Consider the following 24,659-nt stretch of genomic DNA (forward strand, 5'->3'; position numbering starts at 1 on the left):
AATATATAGGTTTTATTAGTAGATGTCAGGGAAGAAAACTAAACCCTGTAAGATAATAAATCTCCTCATATGTTTCCCTTATTATCTCCAGTAAGTGTATTATTACACAGGATTCTTATGGTGTTACATCGGATCATCTTCTTCTCATTCAGGTCTCTACAATATCGGATCCTCTCAGTGAAGATCTTCTACAGAAGAGAATTTTCCTGATTTACCCATCAAGGATGGATATGGACAGAGACAAGATGGCGGAGAGGATGTTACACCTCACCCTAGAGATCCTCTTCCGTCTCACTGGAGAGGTGAGAGATTCTGATGATGTCACATTACATCATTCTTATCTATGGGAATAACAGATGGACAGAACTGGAGAGGTGAGGACTCTGGAAATGTCTGGAGTGAGGTTTATTAATGTGTCTCTCCATAACCAGGATTACACAGTGGTGAAGAAGACCTCTGGTGATCGCTGTCAGGACCCTGTGTCTGAGGGATGGGGAAGACCCCTGTGCCCAATCACGGGACCTCCACCTCACCCCCTGATCCATGAGGACATCAATGACCAGAAGATCCTAGAACTCATCTACAAGATGATTGAGCTGCTAATTGGAGAGGTGACATTGCTGGGAATGCTGGAACATTATTACTATTTATTTATAAAGCACCATTGGTTCCATGGTGCTGTACATGAGAAGGGGTTACATAGAATTACAGATATCACCGACAGTAAACAAACTAACAATGACAGACTGATACAGAGGGGAGAGAGGACCCTGCCCTTTCGGGCTTACATGCTACAGGATGGTGGGGAAGGAGACAGTAGGTTGGGGGGTTGCAGCAGTTCCGGTGTTGGTTGAGGTGATATCTGCGGTAGTGGTTAGGAGGTAGTGGAGTCATTGCAGGCTGTAGGCTTTTTTGAAGAGTTGGGTTTTCAGGTTCCGTCTGAAGGATCCGAGTGTGGTTGATAGCCGGACGTGTTGGGGCAAAGAATTCCAGCGAATAGGGGCACTTCGGGAGAAGTCTTGGAGGCGGTTGGGTGAGGAGCGAATAAGTGTGGAGGAGAGAAGGAGGTCTTGGGAGGACCAGAGATTACTTGAGGGAAGGTATCAGGAGATTAGTTCAGAGACATATGGGGGAGACAGGTTATAGATGGCCTTGTAGATCAGTATTAGTAAATTGAATTGGATACGCTGAGGGAATGGGAGCCAGTGAAGAGATTTGCAGAGGGGAGAAGCGGAGGAGTAGCGAGGAGAGAGATGAATTAGTCAGGCGGCAGAGTTAAGGATGGACTGGAGAGGTGCAAGGGTGTTAGCAGGGAAGCCACAGAAAAGGATGTTGCAATAGTCGAGGCGGGAGATGATGAGGGCATGCACAAGTAGTTTAGTAGATTGAGAGTTGAGGAAGGGACAGATTCTGGAAATATTTTTGAGCTGGAGGCGGCAGGAGGTGGAGAGAGCTTGGATGTGCGGTTTGAAGGACAGGGCAGAGTCAAGGGTTACTCCCAGGCAGTGGACCTCCGGTAGGGGGGAAAGCGTGATGTCAATTGTTATAGAAATGTCGGGTAAGGAAGATCTGTGAGATGGGGGAAAGATGATGAGTTCAGATTTGTCCACATTGAGTTTGAGGAAGCGAGAGGAGAAGAAGGACGATATGGCTGATATATACTCTGGGATTCTGGAGAGCAGAGAGGTGACGTCTGGGCCAGAGAGGTAGATCTGAGTATCATCGGCATAAAGGTGGTACTGGAATCCATGGGACTTTATGAGTTGCCCCAGGCCAAGTGTATAGATTGGGAAGAGTAGGGGTCCTAGAACAGAGCCTTGGGGGACTCCAACAGAGAGAGGGTGGGATGAGGAGGTAGTGTGGGAGTGGGAGACGCTGAATGTGCGGTTGGAAAGGTATGAGGAAATCCAGGATAGGGCGAGATCTTTGATGCCGAAGGAGGAGAGGATGTGTAGTAGGAGGCAGTGGTCAACTGTGTTGAAAGCAGAGGACAGGTCTAGAAGGAGGAGTATAGAGTATTGTCCGTTAGGTTTTGCTGTAAGTAGGTCGTTGGTAATTTTGGTCAGGGCTGTCTCAGTGGAATGATGGGGGCGGAAGCCAGATTGTAGATTGTCAAAGAGCAAGTTAGATGAGAGGTGGGAGGAAAAGTGAGCGTGGACATGCTGCTCCAGGAGTTTAGAAGCGAATGGGAGCAGCGATATTGGGCGATAGCTAGATGTGGCTATTGGGTCGAGGGTCGGCTTTTTAAGGATAGGCGTGATTGTGGCATGTTTGAAAGCAGAAGGGAAGGTACCAGAAGTAAATGATAGGTTGAAGAGGTGGTTTAGGGATGGAATAAGAGTGGTGGCGAGGTTGTGGAGGAGGTGAGATGGCATAGGATCAAGTGCACAAGTGGTGAGGTGTGATTTGGAGAGATGAGCAAGCTCCCCTTCAGTGATGTTATATAGGGAGGTTATGGGGTTTGGGCTTTGGTCTGGTGTGTAAAGGGGTTGTGGTGGTTGAGCAATAAAGACATGCCGTGTTTGGGCCATCTTGTTTTTGAAGTGTGCGCAAAGTCCTCGGCAGAGATGAGGGAGGTTGGAGGGGGCAGTGGTGGGTGGAGGAGGGAGTTAAAAGTACTGAACAACTGTTTGGGGTTGTGGGATAAGGAAGATACAAGGGATGTAAAGTAGGCCTGTTTAGCAGAGGTGAGGGCAGATTTGAATGCAAGTGTTGCTTGTTTGAGTGCAGTGAAGTCGTCTTGCGAATGCGTTTTCTTCCAGCGCCGTTCTGCAATTCTGAATGCTTGCCGAAGCTTTTTAGTGGTGTTATTGTGCCAGGGTTGTCTATTGATTCGTCGCACTCTGTTATGCATGACAGGGGCGACCGAGTCGATGGCTGATGCAAGAGTGGCATTGTAGAAACTAGTGGCAGTGTCTGTGTCGTGGAGTGAAGATATGGAGGACAGTGGTAGAATAGAGTCAGAGAGTTTGTGAGTGTCTAGATGTGTGAGGTTTCTGCGGGGGTGCGCATGCTGCTGGACATGGGTGACAGGTGAGGAGGACAGGGATGAGAAAGTGCGTAGATGGTGGTCAGATAGAGGGGAGGTGGTGAAGTTAGAAAGACAGCAGAGGCGGGTGAAAACCAGGTCTAATGTATGTCCGTCTGTGTGGGTGGAGGAGGAGGACCACAGAGTAAGTCCAAAGGATGATGTAAGGGACAGGAGTTTGGAGGCTGCTGAATGGTGGGTGTCAATGGGGATGTTGAAGTCACCCATGATGATGGTGGGAATGTCAGCAGAGAGAAAGTGAAGGAACCAGGTGGAGAATTGGTCAATGAAGGCAGTGGTCGGACCTGGAGGTCGGTATAGGACGGCCACTTGGAGGTTGGAGGGAGAGTAGATGCGGACAGAGTGGACTTCAAAAGAGGGGAGGATAAGGGAGGGTAGAGGTTGGATTGGGTTGAAGCTGCAATTGGAAGAAAGGAGAAGGCCCACTCCTCCGCCATGTCTGTTGCCAGGGCGAGGAGTGTAGGTGAAGTGGAGGCCGCCGTAACCTAGCACAGCAGGGGAGGCGGTGTCGGAGGGTGTCAGCCATGTTTCGGTGAGGCCAAGGAAGGAAAAATTACGAGAGGTAAAGAGGTTGTGAATCACATGGAGTTTATTGCAGATGGAGCTGGCATTCCAGAGTGATCCAAAGAGTGGGAGCAGGGTGGTGGGTGTCAAGGGCATGGATTTGAGGTGGGAAAGATGGTGGGAAAGATTTCTGGTGTTTGTGTTGATTTGGGAACGATAGAAGGGGGTAATAATGGGAGGTATGGGCTGTGGGGGTCCAGGGTGGAGAGATATATCGCCAGCAGTGAGGAGAAGCAGAGAGAGGGAGAGCATGTGGGAGAAGGAGGGTGGGTGGCTTGTTTTGTATTTTATTAGGAGAGCTCTGAGGTCGAGGAGCAGGTCAGCAGAGGAGGTCAGGTGGGGAGGCAAGAGGGAAGGAGAGATTATTATTTGGTTAGCGGGTGCTGGGGTTTGCGGATAGCGAAGGAGAGTGAGGAGTAGTGGAGCCAAAACTGTTAGTGCGTATGTCAGCATGGTGAGAGTAATATAGAAGGCAAAAGAAATTTAGTACATCTAAATGCAGCAGTTAGTCGTACCTTCTGGTCACTTCAGGCTCATTTCAGATGTTATCCTTAGAAAACATCCTTGCAATGACAGACCGAGGTCAGACAGACCTCTTAGTCTGAATTTATACTAACTTAACAGCACATGAAAGGGCCCAGGTGTGATCAGAAAGGGAGGAGCAGCAGGGAGACTGGATGCAGACACAGGAGACGATTAATTAAAGTCACAAGAGGAAATGCAAAGGGAGATAGTATTGCAGCCAGAACACATACCAGTGATAGCAGACAGATACAGGGGTGATTGGGGTTCAGGAAAGCTGGGTGATGATGGTATTGCAGCCTGAACACATACCAGTGATAGCAGACAGATACAGGGGTGATTGGGGTTCAGGAACGATGGGTGATGATGGTAATGCAGCCGGGATACATACCATTGATATCAGACAGATACAGGGGTGATTGGGGTTCAGGAAAGATGGGTGATGATGGTATTGCAGCCAGAACACATACCTGTGGATGAAGCAGATCGATTGTCTGAGTGATAGGTGATAGTAATAGTGAAGCATAGTAATAATAATAATGAAGCATCTAGAGCAAGGGAGTCATTTTCAGGCATATTTCAGATGTTATCCTTAGAACGACATCCTTGGAATGACAGACCGACATTATACAGTAACACTATGAAGGGATCGGGGGGATGACAGTATCATTGTGTGTGTCAGGTTCCTATAAGGTGTCACGATGTCGCCGTCTATTTCTCCATGGAGGAGTGGGAGTATATAGAAGGACACAGAGATCTATACAAGGACGTCATAATGGAGGTTCCCCAGCCCCTCACATCTCCAGGTAATAGACAGGACTAAATACACACGGCCTATAATTATCTGTATGTAGAGAATGAATTCAGTCCCTGTATGTGTTTCCTCCAGATCTATCCAGTAAGAGGACAACACCAGAGAGATGTCCCCGTCCTCTTCTTCCACAGGACTGTAACCAAGAAGATCCCAGTGCTCCTCAGGATCATCAGGTAGATGGAGAGAAGGTGTCAGGAGGTCTCCCCTATGATGTGTAGACGGCTGTGAAGGTCTTGTGCTCAGTCTTGTTTTATCCACCAGTATTATATGTTTTATACTTGTGTAATGAGAACGGTGGAGATGGCAGGATTAGAGCTGACACCAGTGACCGGAGGTAAACTTTTTATCTCCAATCACAGCTGAGCGGTTATGCTGTGTTCTGACAACGTGGGAACCATGGCTCTGTGACCGGCGGGGATGATTTTACCGCCAATCAGAAGCGCTACACCGGTGTTTACCGCACTGCCACACAGCTTGGGAAACACCGGCTTTTGTGCTGTGCATGATCGGCTATATTCTGCTATTACATCAGCAAAAGTGTTGTGCCTGCCATCTGATGTATATACTTCTCATCAAGTTCTTGTTAAGTGAAGGAAAGTCTATTTTTTAACTTTGGTCTCCCTCATTCATCTCCATACCATCTGGTCTGGGCCTACAACGACAGCATGCAATCTCCGGAGTCGGGAGATATGACTCTGCTATAATGTGTGTGTGTGTGTATATATATATATATATATATATATATATATATATATATATATATAATTATACTATACTAGATGGTGGCCCGATTCTAACGCATCGGGTATTCTAGAATATGTATGTAGTTTATTTATGAAGATTTAAGAATAATGCAATGAATGTTCGGGCGGTGTAGAAAATTGCTTTGGAAAGGCTTCTGGAATCGACTTTGGGATTGCCCCTTGCAGACCTGGGGGGCTGGACCCTCATCTGACCTTGTTTTCCATGGGCACACCGCTGGTGAAGGTTCCCTCTCTGCCTGCTGCACGCGCCATCTTCTTCCTTTGTGGTGACGTCACCGCTACCCGATGTTCGGCCGGTGTGGAGATTTCCTTCTGAACAGTATCTGCGTCCTGCCTTATGCTTGCCCTTTGCCGAACGGGTTTTTTTGCCCTCCTCTGCTCAAGTTAAGGCAGGGCACATCGTTGGTGAAGTTCCTGTGGAGGACTGCTGCGGCGCCATCTTCCTCCACCTTCAGTGTCGTCCCCGGGCGCGACCAATCAGCGACGCGGGATTTCCGTTACAGACAGAATTAGACGAATATATATATATACTAGATGGTGGCCCAATTCTAACGCATCGGGTATTCTAGAATATGGCCAAATTCGCATGCGTTTTGCCGCAGAAAACATGCATTTTTCACACGCGGAATTCGAGCGCATACCAAACGATTTGAAGCATCGTTTGGAATGTGATTGACAGGTCGGTCACACTTGTGAAGCATAGTGTTTGACAATTGTGATCAACTTTTTACTATTGATTGAAACCACAATTTTTTGCAAGTATTTAAATAGGCACTCCAACACATGAATCCACACTTGCGGGTAAAAAAGAATATTACTCCTTCTTATCCAAAATGAAGCGAACCACAATTATATTACAAACATGTAACTTTATTAAACAAAATAAAGACATTTAAAATTGGCTACATATTCATTGTTTCCTGATAACCTACCCCAAAAGGGGAAAAAAACAGCAGACAATTATCTCTGTTTTGTTTAATAAAGTTACATGTTTTTAATATAATTGTGGTTCGCTTCATTTTGGATAAGAAGGAGTAATATTCTTTTTTGTCCGCAAGTGTGGATTTTTACTATTGATGATGCCTATGCAGCATCAATAGTAAAAGATAGCATGTAAAAAAGAATTAAAAAAAATTAAAAAAAGGTTATTCTCACCTTCCGACGGTCCCCGGACTCTTTCTTTCCTCTCCACGCTCCCGGCATTTTCCGTTCCCAGTTATGCTTAGCGCGAATTACCGGAGATGACGTCACTCTCGTGAGAGCGCGATGCTTGCGAGATTGCGACGTCATCAGCGGTCTTTCTCGCAAAGCATTACTGGGAACGGAAGATGCCGGCTGTGTGGTTAGAGGCGGGAGAGCTCCGGGGGCCGTCGGAGGGTGAGTATATCACTATTTTTTGCTTTAATTCTATTTTTACAGGTTTATGGTACCCAAGGTCCAGAGGAGTCTCCCGACTCCTAGCGCCGCTGATCTCCCGACGGTAGCGGTGGCGTGTGTCCTTCAAATTCCGGACTGCGCCTGCGCACTGCGCCTGTCGCTGATTGGTTGCGGCCTGCCGGCCACGACCAATCAGCGACGCGGGATTTCCGTTACAGACAGACAGAGTTAGACGATTATATAAATAGATATATATATTATGTATAGCTGACCCGTGGAAGCGCTGATAGGCCGTCATCAGAGTTTACTCACTCCTTTCTTCAGCCTCCCGGCCATGAAGTTTTAAACTTTTGCTACAAATAAACTACGGACTTTCAATATGGATCGGTGAGTGCTGCAGTCCTTACTTTCTTTGATGGTGAAATTATATATATAGATATATTCTGTATATATGTGTGTATGTGTATATATATATGTTTGGCAGAGTCATATCTCCCGACTCTGCAGATTGCTGCTCTCATTGTATTATTACACAGGATTCTTATGATGTTACATCAGATCTTCTTCTTCTCATTCAGGTCTCTACAATATCGGATCCTCTCAGTGAAGATCTTCTACACAAGAGAATTTTCCTGATTTCCCCATCAAGGATGGATATGAACAGAGACAAGATGGCGGAGAGGATGTTACACCTCACCCTAGAGATCCTCTTCCGTCTCACTGGAGAGGTGAGAGATTCTGATGACGTCACATTACATCATTCTTATCTATGGGAATAACAGATGGACAGAACTGGAGAGGTGAGGACTCTGGGAATGTCTGTAGTGAGATTTATTAATGTGTCTCTCCATAACCAGGATTACACAGTGGTGAAGAAGACCTCTAGTGATCGCTGTCAGGACCCTGTGTCTGAGGGATGTGGAAGACCCCTGAGCCCAATCACGGGGCCTCCACCTCACCCCCTGATCCATGAGGACATCAGTGACCAGAAGATCCTAGAACTCATCTACAAGATGATGGAGCTGCTGACTGGAGAGGTGACACTGCTGGGAATGCTGGGACATTATACAGTAACACTATGAAGGGATCGGGGGGATGACGGTATCATTGTATGTGTCAGGTTCCTATAAGGTGTCAGGATGTCGCTGTCTATTTCTCCATGGAGGAGTGGGAGTATTTAGAAGGACACAGAGATCTGTACAAGAACGTCATAATGGAGGTTCCCCAGCCCCTCACATCACCAGGTAATAGACAGGACTAAATACACACGGCCTATAATTATCTGTATGTAGAGAATGAATTCAGTCCCTGTATGTGTTTCCTCCAGATCTATCCAGTAAGAGGACAACACCAGAGAGATGTCCCCGTCCTCTTCTTCCACAGGACTGTAAGCAAGAAGATCCCAGTGCTCCTCAGGATCATCAGGTAGATGGAGAGAAGGTGTCAGGAGATCTCCCCTATGATGTGTAGACGGCTGTGAAGGTCTTGTGCTCAGTCTTGTTTTATCCACCAGTATTATATGTTTTATACTTGTGTAATGAGAACGGTGGAGATGGCAGGATTAGAGCTGATCATAGATGGGACGTCTCCATCTGTTGGTGACTTTTACAATATTTGTTTCAGGGTGAAGATCTGACCCATATTAATACTACAGAGACATATGTGAGGGGTGATGAGTGGTGTAAAGAGGAGATTCCCACATATGATTACCCAGGTGAGTAGTAACCACTGAATGCAGAGAAGTCACAGATTCCTCTCAGTCACCGGCTGTGGCTGCTTTATCGGTGGTGTAGTCCGGCTGTATTACCATGATCACCATTTTGCCTCTAGACCACAACATTCTCCTCCACCCAAAACTGTTCAAATGACTTTGGGCAGTGAAAGCCCTTTTCTATAGAACTTACAACCTGGAGGATCCTCCTACCCCCTGGGATTAGTGTGAAGGTGATCCCTTAAAGAGAGATCTATATGATTGCTTGTACCTGACCCAATATAGGCCGAGTGCGCGCTTAAAGAGTCACACCGAACACAGAGTTAGATGTCTACTCCTTTCTCAGCAAAGGCTTGCACACAACTGAATTTTATTCTCAAGACAAAGAGACAGGAGATGGGTGTCACACAATCTTCTGAGTAGCCAGTGTCAGTCTATGATAGGTCCATTTCAGCTTCACTTCCATATATGGTATCCAGTATCTCAGCTTCTGCATTCCAAGGATTCCTTCCAAGGTGTTGTCTGAAGACACAGACGCCATCTTGGTACACCATATCTGAACTGACTTATATAAGGTTAGCTGCGTTGTACAGTACCATGAAAGTGAATGTAAATTGAAAAACGCTGTGCATATGCTGCAGAAAAATCTGCGTGGAAACGCTGCGGGTTCATGTCAATTCTTTGTGCGGATCTGCAGCGTTTCTGCACCCATTGACTTGCATTAAGTCGAGCATATCCGGAGCAAAACCGCAGATCTAAAAAAGATCTGCGTTTTTGCTGTGGATGCAACGCTGCAGATCGGGAGGGGGGGAAGAGTGGGGGCGGCGTGTCGGCGGAGACTGTGTGCTTGTGTATGTGTGTGGGCGGTGACTGTGTGCGTGTATGGGCCTGTGTGTGCGGGGGTCATCAGGCGGTCTGCCGGGCTGTGCGGAGGTCATTAGGCATATGTTGGGGCTGTGCGGGGGTCATTAGGCATATGTCGGGGCTGTGCGGGGGTCATCGGGCGGTCTGTTGGGCTGTGCGTGGGTCATTAGGCATATGCCGGGGCTGTGCGGGGGTCATCGGTCGGTCTGCCGGGCTGTGCGGGGGTCATTAGGCATATGTCGGGGCTGTGCGGGGGTCATTGGGCGGTCTGCGGGGCTGTGCGGGGGTCATTAGGCACATGCCGGGGCTGTGCGGGGGTCAATAGGCATACGCTGTGGCTGTGCGGGGGTCATTGGGCGGTCTGCCGGGCTGTGCGGGGGTTTTAGGCATATGTCGGGGCTGTGCGGGGGTCATTGGGCGGTCTGCTGGGCTGTGCGTGGGTCATTAGGCATACGCCGTGGCTGTGCGGGGGTCAATAGGCACATGCCGGGGCTGTGCGGGGGTCATTAGGCATATGTCGGGGCTGTGCGGGGGTCATCGGGCGGTCTGCTTGGCTGTGCGTGGGTCATTAGGCATACGCCGTGGCTGTGCGGGGGTCATTGGGCGGTCTGCCGGGCTGTGCGGGGGTCATTAGGCATATGTCGGGGCTGTGCGGGGGTCATTGGGCAGTCTGCCGGGCTGTGCAGGGGTCATTAGGCATATGCCGGGGCTGTGCGGGGGTCTTTGGGCGGTCTGCCGGGCTGTGCGGGGGTCATTAGGCATATGCCGGGGCTGTGTGGGGGTCATTAGGCATATGCCGGGCTGTGCGGGGGTCATTAGGCATATGCCGGGGCTGTGCGGGGGTTATCGGGCGGTCTGCTGGGCTGTGCGTGGGTCATTAGGCATACGCCGTGGCTGTGCGGGGGTCATTGGGCGGTCTGCCGGGCTGTGCGGGGGTCATTAGGCATATGTCGGGGCTGTGCGGGGGTCATTGGGCGGTCTGCGGGGCTGTGTGTACTACAAGTCCCATCGGGCTATGCCTGCTACACTGTCAGTGCTTATACACTTAGATTGGAAGGAAGGATCATCCCCGCGCTGCTGCAAGAAGAATTCCAGAAATTGTAGAGGTGTTAACGTGGTTTCTTCTACGTGTTTGGGGGGTTCAGGTGACCCCTTCATCAGGACATACCACAAATATTGTACCAAATCATTCTCAAACACTATCCGAAGCCAAGAAACATCAAGAAAAGATTAAATTACAAATTAATCTAATTTAAAGATAAAACCACTGCTGCCCCGAAGACACTGAGAGGTAATAATAAATCTGGACCAAAGGAGCCAACTCTAATTCGGATCTGTCCAGTTCTCTCCCTCTTTCACTTCTTGAGTTCTCCATTCATGATACCACTCCAAGCATGTTGGTACCTTCACTAACCACTATCTCATTAGGTCCTGACGACCCTGATACCTCCACTCCACCAGCCCCACCAATGACACTATTGTAGTGGATCATTCAGATGCCTCTAAATCTGGGACGGTTCCTCTTTTACCCCGGGCAATAAAAAACTCCCAACTGAACCAATTTTTTGTACCCAAAACCGTAAAAATAAAAAGCACTACAGAGGAACTAGGGAAGGGAGAAAAAGAGGAAAAATACCACCTTAACCCCTCCATCGCTAATGAATTAACTTCTAATAGTTGTAATCTTTCTGACTACAAACTCTCTGAAAGTGAGGAATCCCTCCTATCTAGAGGATTGTCCTTCTGTCTCTCCAACAAACCTAAGGATTTTAATTTATTTTTAGATTTACAAATTTTCATAAGGAAATTAAACCTTAAAAGACATTTCTTTATTAAGGAAAATAAATCCAACCCTCCAACCAACACAGAAAATACTGAAGAAACAGATGAATGGTTTCACCTGAACGTACCTGCTAAGTCTAAATTTTATCCTGTTGAGGACAAAAGTCACCATCTATCTATTATCTATCTATCCTTCTATCTATCTATCTATCTATCTATCTATCTCTCTATCTATCTATCCTTCTATCTATTATCTAGCTATCTTCTATCTATCTATCTATCCCATATCTATCTATCTATCTATCCCATATCTATATATCTATCTATCCCATATCTATCTATCTATCCCATATCTATCTATCTATCTATCTATCCCATATCTATCTATCCCATATCTATCTATCCCATATCTATCTATCCTTCTATCTATCTTTCTTTCTATCTATTTCTCTATTTATCTATCCTTCTATCTATTATCTATGTATCTGTGTGTAATGGAGTGTGAGTTGGACAAATGTAAATGAGGAGGTTGGACAGAAATGACATCACAAATCTTTTTTTTTTTTTGTTAAATAAGATATCTTTATTTAGCTTACAAAAACGCAGACAAATCCGCCTGAAAAACCGCAGCAAAAAGGCATCAAAGACGCTGCGGATTTTGTGCGGAAAAATCTGCGGCAAAATCTGCAACGTGTGCACACAGCCTAAATGTTGTTTGCGCACACTGCAAGACTCCGAAGTGAGAGCGGATTTTGCTGGATTGGTTTATAGAAACCTTGTTGCTTTTCAGCAGCCTTTGAGCCACTAATAGTGCGGGAACCTCTGTTTTTCCATTGACAGATGATGGACCTGAGTGGTGACTTGTTTTTTGTGAGATGAGAATTGGTGTTATTTTCGCCTACATAACATTGATTGGTTTCTTTATATTTGATACTAGATGTGTGCCCAATGCTATCGCATCGGGAGGGCAGTAACATCACGATAGGGGCAGCTTTGTGGTGCTGGGGGTGGCGGCCCACCCACTTCCATGCAGTCACAACTGGCAGGAAAGACTGTGTTTTGCGATCTGTGCTGGAGATGGTGTGCGGCGCCACCAGAGGGTGGCTGCACCCAATCTCCAGCACAGGCCTCAAGTCGCAGTCTTTCCTGGTGACTGTGACTGCATGGAGGTGGGCGGGCAAGCAGCGGTGGGATCCGGTGCATGTAGTCAGGCAGTGGGTCCAGGCAGGGGTCTAGCGGCGGCATCTCTCTCATTACTCCCCCCTCATTACACCCTCTCATTATACCCCCTTGTTACACCCCTTTCACAGCCTCATGATCGCAGCGGCGACCTGGATCCGAGCGGTGGCCGGGATCCCAGTAGCGGTCGGGATCCCAGAGGCGGTCGGGATCGCAGTGGCATCCTGGATCCAAGCGGCAGCTGGGATCCCAGGGGTGTTCGGGATCGCAGCTGCGTCCTGGATCTGAGCGGCATCACTTGGGTGTACCAAAATAGCGGTCGGCGTACGTCCGGTGCTGCGCAGTGGATTGTGGGATTCGGGGACATCCAGATGGAAGTTGACGACAGACAATTTAAGGCAATTATATATATACTAGATTAAGGCCCGATGCTATCGCATCGGGAGGATAGTGACACACCTCTTGCCATGTTAACCCTCAACACACACACCTCCTCAACACACACTCCTCTCACCTTTCACCATCTCCACTCACGTCCCCCCTCTTTCACTCCACATACAACCCTTTCTCTCACTCATCGCGGGATATCGCGATACTCAAGATGGCGTCGCCGCAAGAACATGTCGCCAGCGTGGACAACGTCTGGATCCAGGATGGTGCCGGCGGAAGATGTCGGGGATCATGGAGCAGCGGCGATGACGGCGTGAGTATGAGAGACGGAGTGAGAGAAAGGGTCATATGTGGAGTGAAAGAGGGGGGGACGTGAGTGGAGATGGTGAAAGGTGAGAGGAGTGTGTGTTGAGGAGGTGTGTGTTGAGATGGAGTGGTGTGTTGAGGGTTAACATGGCAAGAGGTGTGCTGTGACGTCACCAGTTACAACTGGACGGAAGTTGTTACAACCCGGAAGCTGCTTAGCGCATTTATTATTATAGAAGATTTGGGAGGCAGAATGAACAAACAGTTGAACACCGCACACTACTGGTTCATCCAACAAGGTTTTCAATTAGACTGAGAACTGTCATTGTCTTGGTAAATAAAGTTTTTTACATTGCTTGCCATTTTTTAAGTAGAAGTGTTGAAAAATATAAAACTCAAGGATATTTTATTTAAAAAAATTGCTTTTTATGTTAGATGACTGTACCAGGAGATCAGAGGGACAGCTGACATCTTCAATTTTTAAATCTGATGATCTTGAGATCCTACAAGATACAACTGAAGTGATTGCTATTACTCCAGATATACCATCATCCATTCACAGCAAAGATCTGTCATCTGATCCTATGAAACAGGTCCCATCTTCTGAGTCATTACTGACTAATAAGGGAAACCAAAGTCACAAAAGAGGCATTAAAAAACAAACTGCTCCTAAAGCAAAGAAGTCATTTTCATGTTCAGAATGTGGGAAATGTTTTACGTGTAAATCACATTTTGTTATCCACCAGAGAATTCACACAGGAGAGAAGCCTTTTTCATGTTCAGAATGTGGGAAATGTTTTAATCTTAAAGGGAATCTTGATAAACACCATAGAACTCACACAGGGGAGAAGCCTGTTTCATGTTCAGAATGTGGGAAATGTTTTATCAATAAATCAGTTTGTGTTAAGCACCAGAGAATCCACACAGGAGAGAAGCCTTTTTCCTGTTCAGAATGTGGGAAATGTTTTGCACATAAATCATATTTTGTTACCCACCAACGAACTCACACAGGGGAGAAGCCTTTTTCATGTTCAGAATGTGGGAAATGTTATAATCATAAAGGGAATCTTGATGAACACCATAGAACTCACACAGGGGAGAAGCCTTTTTCCTGTTCAGAATGTGGGAAATGTTTTATCAATAAATCAGTTTGTGTTACCCACCAGAGAACTCACACAGGGGAGAAGCCTTTTTCCTGTTCAGAATGTGGGAAATGTTTTGCACAGAAATCATATTTTGTAACCCACCAAAGAACTCACACAGGAGAGAAGCCTTTTTCCTGTTCAGAATGTGGGAAATGTTTTAACACTAAATCAGATTGTGTTACGCACCAGAGAACTCACACAGGAGAGAAGCCTTTTTCATGTTCAGAATGTGGGAAATGTTTTATCAATAAATCAGTTTGTGTTAAGCACCATAGAACTCACACAGGGGAGAAGCCTGTTTCATGTTCAGAATGTGGGAAATGTTTTATCAGTAAATCAGCTTGTGTTAAGCACCAGAAAATCCACACAGGAGAGAAGCCTTTTTCATGTGTAGAATGTGGGAAATGTTTTAACAATAAATCAGATTGTGTTACACACCAGAGAATCCACACAGGGGAGAAGCCTTTTTCATGTTTAGAATGTGGGAAATGTTTTAACCAGAAAGGGAGTCTGGATAAACACCATAGAACTCACACAGGAGAGAAGCCTTTTTCATGCTCAGAATGTGGGAAATGTTTTAGCAGGAAATCAAATTATGTTCAGCACCATAGAACTCACACAGGAGAGAAGCCTTTTTCATGTTTAGAATGTGGGAAATGTTTTAACCAGAAAAGGAGTCTTGATGAACACCATAGAACTCACACAGGAGAGAAGCCTTTTTCATGTTCAGAATGTGGGAAATGTTTTAGCAGGAAATCAAGTTATGTTCAGCACCAGAGAACCCACGCAGAGGAGAAGCCTTTTTCCTGTTAATGTGGGAAATTTATTAACCAGAAAGCGCTTCTTGATCACCATCAGAGCAGTCACACAGGGGAGAAGCCGTTTTCATTTTCTTAATGTGGGAAATGTTTTACTTGGAAATCAACTGTTAATAAACATCAGAGACGTCACATAGGGGAGAAGCCTTTTTTATATTCATAATGTTGGAATAGTTTTAACCAAAATTGAATCTTCTTAAATGGGTTGTCTCTTGCCATTCCTAATGTTTGCTGACAAAAGGATAAAACTAAACCTTATTAATTCCAAATGTAAAACTATACCCATAATTCACCCCCTGAAGATTAGTCAGAAGGTGACTAATAGAAAAAACATATATCCCACATCTCAGTATATAGGGTGAGGTGACGTATACACACTCACTCTCCAAGCCTTTCATTTGTACGGGTTTCATCGTCCTCACCAAAGGCGACTCATCAGGAGACTATTTAATATTGCCCTATATTCAAGCGAGACTAAACGGAAAAAAAAACTATAATCATGTATCATATTATCCGAAACAGTCAGAAAACTAGCCCCATATTGGCAGATCCCACACCTCAAACTATATACTTTGGAAGTTTATAAGCCACTCCAGTGTCAGGAATAGATAGTATGACTTTGAATTTACCAAATGGCTGCAATGAAACAAAGAGTGAAAAATTTAAAGGGGTCTGAATACTTTCCATACCCACTGTATCAGTAAAAATAACTCCTCTTTATTAGGTAAAGTATAAAAGAATTGCGCCATTTTCCGATATCCATCGCTTCTCCATTTCTCATGATCTCGGGTTGGGTGAAGGCTTATTTTTCGTGTCAAGCTGACTTTTTTAATGGATGCCATTTTGGTGCAGATACGATCTTTTGGTCTTTCCTTTACTGAATTTTAATGTTGTGGTGACCAAGAAAAGTAATTCTGGAGTTTTGACATTTTTTCTTGTTACGCCATTTAGCGATCGGGTTAATTCTTTTTTATATTGATAGACCGGGCGATTCTGAACGCGGCTATAACAAATATGTGTATGTTTGATTTTTTTAATTGTTTTATTTTGAAAGGGGTGAAAGGGGGGTGATTTGAACTTTTATATTTTTTTAATATTTTTAAAAACTTTTTTACTTTTGGCATTGTGAAGACATACAGCATTGTATCTTAATTAACCAGATGACTATTTTTAGCAAATGAAGAATAATAGAATGTTATCTGTATGTCGGCTTTAAATTTAAGTGTTGATTTCTAGTTGGACAAGAAAACAGACTTTTCCTTGTGTAAGCCGATAATATTGACTTTTATCGTTCCCTTATCCTTGATCACTAGTGATGTTTGCTGATATGCTAATTATACATTGTGTTATGGAGCCAGTTTGTTGACTTATAAAGCAGAGAGGGAAAAACTATGCAAATACCTTAAATAATCAAGTAATGCTACTTGATCTCATCTCCATTCTTACCCTTTATGTAAATACTGAATGAGGGACACTTTTTAAGTCTAAAAATAGGTTACATGCCTCTGTATAAAGAGACTGAGAGAGAGAAACAGCCAGAGAGATTCTGCCAAGACATCCATACATCCAAAGGACAAGAGACAGGACAGCAGCCATATTATCACAAGGGACATGGATCTATCATTCTATAATAAACAACCTAGGGGTTTTCAGCCTTGGTTGGAAGAATACAGATCTGCTCCATTGACCATCACTGAACCATGGATACGTTCGGAGAAGCCAGATTGTGGTCTTTGGATCAACTGGCCTTGTACCTTGTATGGACTCAATGGACTGTCATCTTCCTACACTTGTCATTACCTCCTCTCTGTGTGTGTGCCACAGGTGGAGTAGCGACCCTGGAAGATCTGAAGTCACAGCTGCCATTATCCCAGCGGGTCAGTGGAGGGTGAGACTCTGTAATGTGCCCCATCTTGGGTCCTGTGCTGGGACTGTTCTATGTGTTATCTGCCTGTTCTGTGGTACAATAAAGCATTGCCCACACTGTTTTACCCTCACCCTGCGTTGTCTGAGTAGCGTTTTGAACATGTTAAAAGGAGAGCAGGAGTTCATCGTGACGATCCCTGATCCATGTGGTTTTGGCTAGCGGGCGGCGCTCATAGCATTCCGGCAGTGACAAGCATAGAGGTCTGCTGGAGACCTCTGGTTATCATGCCAACCCATTGGTGACGAGGTCACCGATGGGTGGGATTTCCGGAAATCTTGCTGGAAGTGCCGCTGTCAGAGGCTGTTCGGGGCAAATGGCAGATGTTTAAAACAGCTGACGTGCCGTAAAATATGTGGGCTCAGCTCCGGAGCCCACATCAAAGGGAGGAAGTACATTTACACCCAATGTCAGAAAGGGGATTGTTTTTACAGAGACAGAAGTGGTAATCAATCATGTATACATACAAATAATTACAGAAATACACAGCTTCTAATGTTAAATAGTATAGAGTTACCACAAGAAAATATAATTTGTGTAAACCATGTGTAGATATAAAAATTCATGCAAATGTCAAATGTAGCGCCATCTAGTGGCCATGTGCAAAAGTGCCATCATACAGTAACATGTATCCTAAGACAGTGTCACTATCAGGCTGTGTGCCCACAGCATTTAAAACCTGACACAAAACTGGACTCCTTCCCAGAAAACGCGCGTTTTTGATGCAGTTTTTTCCGCACGTCTTCTGGACTCAGGAAATGGCTAAAAACGCGGACTTATGTGGAAAATAATGTGCATGCTGCGTTTTTAGCCGCTAAGCGTTTCCTATGCGGAAAAAAATGCATCAATTGGCACAAAAAGGTCAAAATGCATTAAAATGAATGGGATGCTTATTTTAAGTGTTTGTGAAACGTCTGATCCGGCAACAACGCTTCAAATACTCAACGTGGGCACAGCCTAAAGGTGCAAATGAGATTAAGTGCACCATATTTATTGAGTACTAGCTGAAGAGCCCGGCGCTGCCCGGGCATAGTAACCAACTGTGGTTAGTTATAACAAATTATAATGATTATATTACACATAAAAACCGTGCATCTAATCCTATCCTGTGTGATACTGACTGCTGAGCCGTGCATCTAATCCTATCCTGTGTGATACTGACTGCTGAGCTGTGTATCTAATCCTATCCTGTGTGATACTTACTGCTGAGCTGTGTCTAATCCTCTCCTGTGTGATACTGACTGCAGAGCTGTGTATCTAATCCTATCCTGTGTGATACTGACTGCTGAACCGTGTATCTAATCCTATCCTGTGTTATACTGACTGCTGAACCGTGTATCTAATCCTATCCTGTGTGATACTGTGTGTTGAGCCATGTATCTAATCCTCTCCTGTGTGATACTGACTGCTGAGCTGTATATCTAATCCCATCCTCTGTGATACTGACTGCTGAGCCATGCATCTAATCCTATCCTGTGTGATACTGACTGCTGAGCTGTGCATCTACTCCTCTCCTGTGTGACACTGACTGCTGAGCCGTGTATCTAATCCTATCCTGTGTGATACTGACTGCTGAGCCGTGTATCTAATCCTATCCTGTGTGATACTGACTGCTGAGCTGTGTATCTAATCCTATCCTGTGTGATACTTACTGCTGAGCTGTGTCTAATCCTCTCCTGTGTGATACTGACTGCAGAGCTGTGTATCTAATCCTATCCTGTGTGATACTGACTGCTGAACCGTGTATCTAATCCTATCCTGTGTTATACTGACTGCTGAACCGTGTATCTAATCCTATCCTGTGTGATACTGTGTGTTGAGCCATGTATCTAATCCTCTCCTGTGTGATACTGACTGCTGAGCTGTATATCTAATCCCATCCTCTGTGATACTGACTGCTGAGCCATGCATCTAATCCTATCCTGTGTGATACTGACTGCTGAGCTGTGCATCTACTCCTCTCCTGTGTGATACTGACTGCTGAGCCGTGTATCTAACCCTATCCTGTGTGATACTGTCTGCTGAGCCCTGTGTCTAATCCTATCCTGTGTGATACTGTCTGCTGAGCCGTGTATCTAATCCTATCCTGTGTGATACTGACTGCTGAGCCGTGTATCTAATCCTATCCTGTGTGATACTGACTGCTGAGCTGTGTATCTAATCCTCTCCTGTGTGATACTGACTGCTGAGCCGTGTATCTAATCCTATCTTTTGTGATACTGACTGCTGAGCCGTGTATCTAATCCTATCCTTTGTGATACTGACTGCTGAGCCGTGTATCTAATCCTATCCTGTGTGATACTGACTGCTGAGCCGTGTATCTAATCCTATCCTGTGTGATACTGACTGCTGAGCTGTATATCTAATCCCATCCTCTGTGATACTGACTGCTGAGCCATGCATCTAATCCTATCCTGTGTGATACTGACTGCTGAGCTGTGCATCTACTCCTCTCCTGTGTGACACTGACTGCTGAGCCGTGTATCTAATCCTATCCTGTGTGATACTGACTGCTGAGCCGTGTATCTAATCCTATCCTGTGTGATACTGACTGCTGAGCTGTGTATCTAATCCTATCCTGTGTGATACTTACTGCTGAGCTGTGTCTAATCCTCTCCTGTGTGATACTGACTGCAGAGCTGTGTATCTAATCCTATCCTGTGTGATACTGACTGCTGAACCGTGTATCTAATCCTATCCTGTGTTATACTGACTGCTGAACCGTGTATCTAATCCTATCCTGTGTGATACTGTGTGTTGAGCCATGTATCTAATCCTCTCCTGTGTGATACTGACTGCTGAGCTGTATATCTAATCCCATCCTCTGTGATACTGACTGCTGAGCCATGCATCTAATCCTATCCTGTGTGATACTGACTGCTGAGCTGTGCATCTACTCCTCTCCTGTGTGATACTGACTGCTGAGCCGTGTATCTAACCCTATCCTGTGTGATACTGTCTGCTGAGCCCTGTGTCTAATCCTATCCTGTGTGATACTGTCTGCTGAGCCGTGTATCTAATCCTATCCTGTGTGATACTGACTGCTGAGCCGTGTATCTAATCCTATCCTGTGTGATACTGACTGCTGAGCTGTGTATCTAATCCTCTCCTGTGTGATACTGACTGCTGAGCCGTGTATCTAATCCTATCTTTTGTGATACTGACTGCTGAGCCGTGTATCTAATCCTATCCTTTGTGATACTGACTGCTGAGCCGTGTATCTAATCCTATCCTGTGTGATACTGACTGCTGAGCCATGTATCTAATCCTATCCTGTGTGATACTGTCTACTGAGCCATGTATCTAATCCTATCCTGTGTGATACTGTCTGCTGAGCCGTGTATCTAATCCAATCCTGTGTGATACTGACTGCAGAGCTGTGTATCTAATCCTATCCTGTGTGATACTGACTGCTGAGCTGTGTATCTAATCCTCTCCTGTGTGATATTGACTGCTGAGCTGTGTATCTAATCCTATCCTGTGTGATACTGACTGCTGAGCCGTGTATCTAATCCTACCCTGTGTGATACTGCTGAGCTCCAGTATCTTATCCCATCCTGTGTGATACTGACTGCTGAGCTGTGTATCTAATCCCATCCTGTGTGATACTGTCTGCTGAGCCATGTATCTAATCCTATCCTGTGTGATACTGACTGCTGAGCTGTGTATCTAATCCTATCCTGTGTGATACTGACTGCTGAGCTGTGTATCTAATCCTATCCTGTGTGATACTGACTGCTGAGCTGCGTATCTAATCCTATCCTGTGTGATACTGACTGCTGAGCCGTGTATTCCTATCCTGTGTGATACTGACTGCTGAGCTGTGTATCTAATCCTATCCTGTGTGATACTGACTGCTGAGCTGTGTATCTAATCGTATCCTATGTGATACTGACTGCTGAGCCATGTATCTAATCCTATCATGTGTGCTACTGACTGCTCAGCCATGTATCTAATCCTCTCCTGTGTGATACTGACTGCTGAGCTCTGTATCTAATCCTATCCTGTGTGATACTGACTGCTGAGCTGTGTATCTAATCCTATCCTGTATGATACTGTCTGCTGAGCCGTGTGTCTAATCCTATCCTGTGTGATACTGACTGCTGAGCTGTGTATCTAATCCTATCCTGTGTGATACTGACTGCTCAGATGTGTATCTAATCCCATCCTGTGTAATACTGACTGCTGAGCAGTGTATCTAATCCTCTCCTGTGTGATACTGTCTGCTGAGCCATGTGTCTAATCCTATCCTGTGTGATACTGTCTGCTGAGCTGTGTATCTAATCCCATCCTGTGTGATACTGTCTGCTGAGCCATGTATCTAACCCTATCCTGTGTGATACTGACTGCTGAGCTGTGTATCTAATCTTCTCCTGTGTGATACTGACTGCTGAGCTGTGTATCTAATCCTCTCCTGTGTGATACTGACTGCTGAGCTGTGTATCTAATCCTATCCTGTGTGATACTGACTGCTGAGCTGTGTATCTAATCCTATCCTGTGTGATACTGACTGCTGAGCTGTGTATCTAATCCTCTCCTGTGTGATACTGACTGCTGAGCCGTGTGTCTAATCCTATCCTGTGTGATACTGACTGCTGAGCTGTGTATCTAATCCTATCCTGTGTGATACTGACTGCTGAGCCGTGTATCTAATCCTATCCTGTGTGATACTGACTGCTGAGCCGTGTATCTAATCCTATCCTGTGTGATAGTGACTGCTGAGCTGTGTATCTAATCCTATCCTGTGTGATACTGACTGCTGAGCCGTGTATCTAATCCTATCCTGTGTGATACTGACTGCTGAGCTGTGTATCTAATCCTATCCTGTGTGATACTGACTGCTGAGCCGTGTATCTAATCCTCTCCTGTGTGATACTGACTGCTGAGCTGTGTATCTAATCCTATCCTGTGTGATACTTACTGCTGAGCCGTGTATCTAATCCTCTCCTGTGTGATACTGACTGATGAGCCGTGTGTCTAATCCTATTCTGTGTGATACTGTCTGCTGAGCTGTGTATCTAATCCTCTCCTGTGTGATACTGACTGCTGAGCCGTGTATCTAATCCTATCCTGTGTGATGCTGGGCCTCCCCTGCAGTCTGTGTCAGAGGGTGGTCTGTGTTGGCACGGTAATAAATTGTGTTATTTCCAGCTTTACAGAAGGACGATAACACCACAGAAATGATAAGAATAATAGGCCTCAGTTACCACAACTGTCTCATTTTTCATCTCTTAAACAGCTCTGGGACAACGTGGTGAGTTATGAGTGGCGGGTTTTGTGTTTGGACTTTTATGTGGCGAGGTTGGTGAATGTGTGGTGAAATGTGTGCTGAGGGTGGTATATGTGGTGAAGCACGTGGTAGTGTGTGGCGCATTTTGTGTGTGTGTTCATATCCCCGTGTGTGGCGAGTATCCCATGTCAGGGCCCCACCTTAGCAACTGTACGGTTTGGCGCCATCGCTCTCATTATTTCAGTCCCCCTTGTTCACATCCGGCAGCTGTCAATTTGCCTCCAACACTTTTCTTTTCACTTTTTCCCCATTATGTAGATAGGGGCAAAATTGTTTGGTGAATTGGGTTGCGTGGGGTTACAATTTCGCCTCACAACATAGCCTATGACGCTCTCGGGGTCCAGATGTGTGACTGTGCCAAATTTTGTGGCTGTAGCTGCGACGGTGCGGATGCCAATCCCGGAAATACATACATACACACATTCAGCTTTATATATTAGATAATGCTGAGTGTATAGCTCTACCCACTCCGCATAGCCACATTCACTATAATATCCCACATCATCCCATCAGCCAGAGCCACCGGACTACTACCCCTAATATCCCACATCATCCCATCAGCCAGAGCCACCGGACTACTACCCCTAATATCCCACATCATCCCGTCAGCCAGAGCCACCGGACTACTACCCCTAATATCCTACATCATCCCATCAGCCAGAGCCACCGGACTACTACCCCTAATATCCCACATCATCCCATCAGCCAGAGCCAGCGGACTACTACCACTAATATCCCACATCATCCCATCAGCCAGAGCCACCGGACTACCCCTAATATCCCACATCATCCCGTCAGCCAGAGCTACCGGACTACTACCCCTAATATCCCACATCATCTCGTCAGCCAGAGCCAATGGACTACCCTAATATCCCACATCATCTCGTCAGCCAGAGCCACCGGACTACCCCTAATATCCCACATTATCCCGTCAGCCAGAGCCACCGGACTACCCCTAATATCCCACATCATCCCGTCAGCCAGAGCCACCGGACTACTACCTCTAATATCCCACATCATCCCGTCAGCCAGAGCCATCGGACTACTACCCCTAATATCCCACATCATCCCGTCAGCCAGAGCCACCGGACTACTACCCCTAATATCCCACATCATCTCGTCAGCCAGAGTCACCAGACTACTACCCCTAATATCCCACATCATCTCGTCAGCCAGAGCCACCGGACTACTACCCCTAATATCCCACATCATCCAGTCAGCCAGAGCCACCGGACTACCCCTAATATCCCACATCATCTCGTCAGCCAGAGTCACCAGACTACTACCCCTAATATCCCACATCATCTCGTCAGCCAGAGTCACCAGACTACTACCCCTAATATCCCACATCATCTCGTCAGCCAGAGCCACCGGACTACTACCACTAATATCCCACATCATCCCGTCAGCCAGAGCCACCGGACTACCCCTAATATCCCACATCATCCCGTCAGCCAGAGCCACCGGACTACCCCTAATATCCCACATCATCCCGTCAGAGCCATCGGACTACTACCCCTAATATCCCACATCATCCCGTCAGCCAGAGCCACCGGACTACTACCCCTAATATCCCACATCATCCCGTCAGCCAGAGCCACCGGACTACCACTAATATCCCACATCATCTCGTCAGCCAGAGCCACCGGACTACTACCCCTAATATCCCACATTATCCCATCAGCCAGAGCCACTGGACTACCCCTAATATCCCACATCATCCCGTCAGCCAGAGCCATCGGACTACTACCCCTAATATCCCACATCATCCCGTCAGCCAGAGCCACCGGACTACTACTAATATCCCACATCATCCCGTCAGCCAGAGCCACCGGACTACCACTAATATCCCACATCATCCCGTCAGCCAGAGCCACCGGACTACTACCCCTAATATCCCACATCATCCCGTCAGCCAGAGCCATCGGACTACTACCCCTAATATCCCACATCATCCCGTCAGCCAGAGCCACCGGACTACCCCTAATATCCCACATCATCCCGTCAGCCAGAGCCACCGGACTACTACCCCTAATATCCCACATCATCCCGTCAGCCAGAGCCATCGGACTACTACCCCTAATATCCCACATCATCCCGTCAGCCAGAGCCACCGGATTACAACCCCTAATATCCCACATCCCGTCAGCCAGAGCCACC

At 46.2% G+C, this 24,659-nt stretch overlaps 1 protein-coding gene across 1 annotated transcript in view; it reads left to right on the forward strand.

Moving 5' to 3' along the window:
- Positions 1 to 461: 461 nt before the first annotated feature.
- LOC141047103 (uncharacterized) overlaps positions 462 to 24,659 on the forward strand; it is a 93,866-nt gene continuing 69,668 nt past the window's right edge. Inside the window, 9 exon segments of the mRNA XM_073542066.1 lie at positions 462 to 611; positions 4,818 to 4,941; positions 5,025 to 5,122; positions 7,669 to 7,818; positions 7,948 to 8,127; positions 8,211 to 8,334; positions 8,418 to 8,515; positions 8,714 to 8,804; positions 13,758 to 15,107. Coding sequence (XP_073398167.1) covers positions 588 to 611; positions 4,818 to 4,941; positions 5,025 to 5,122; positions 7,669 to 7,818; positions 7,948 to 8,127; positions 8,211 to 8,334; positions 8,418 to 8,515; positions 8,714 to 8,804; positions 13,758 to 15,107 — 2,239 coding nt within the window. The 5' untranslated portion in view covers positions 462 to 587.

The sequence above is a fragment of the Dendrobates tinctorius genome, unplaced genomic scaffold (genome assembly GCF_039654945.1).
Source record: "Dendrobates tinctorius isolate UK_male_01 unplaced genomic scaffold, ASM3965494v1 ptg000126l, whole genome shotgun sequence".
Lineage (NCBI taxonomy): Eukaryota > Metazoa > Chordata > Amphibia > Anura > Dendrobatidae > Dendrobates > Dendrobates tinctorius.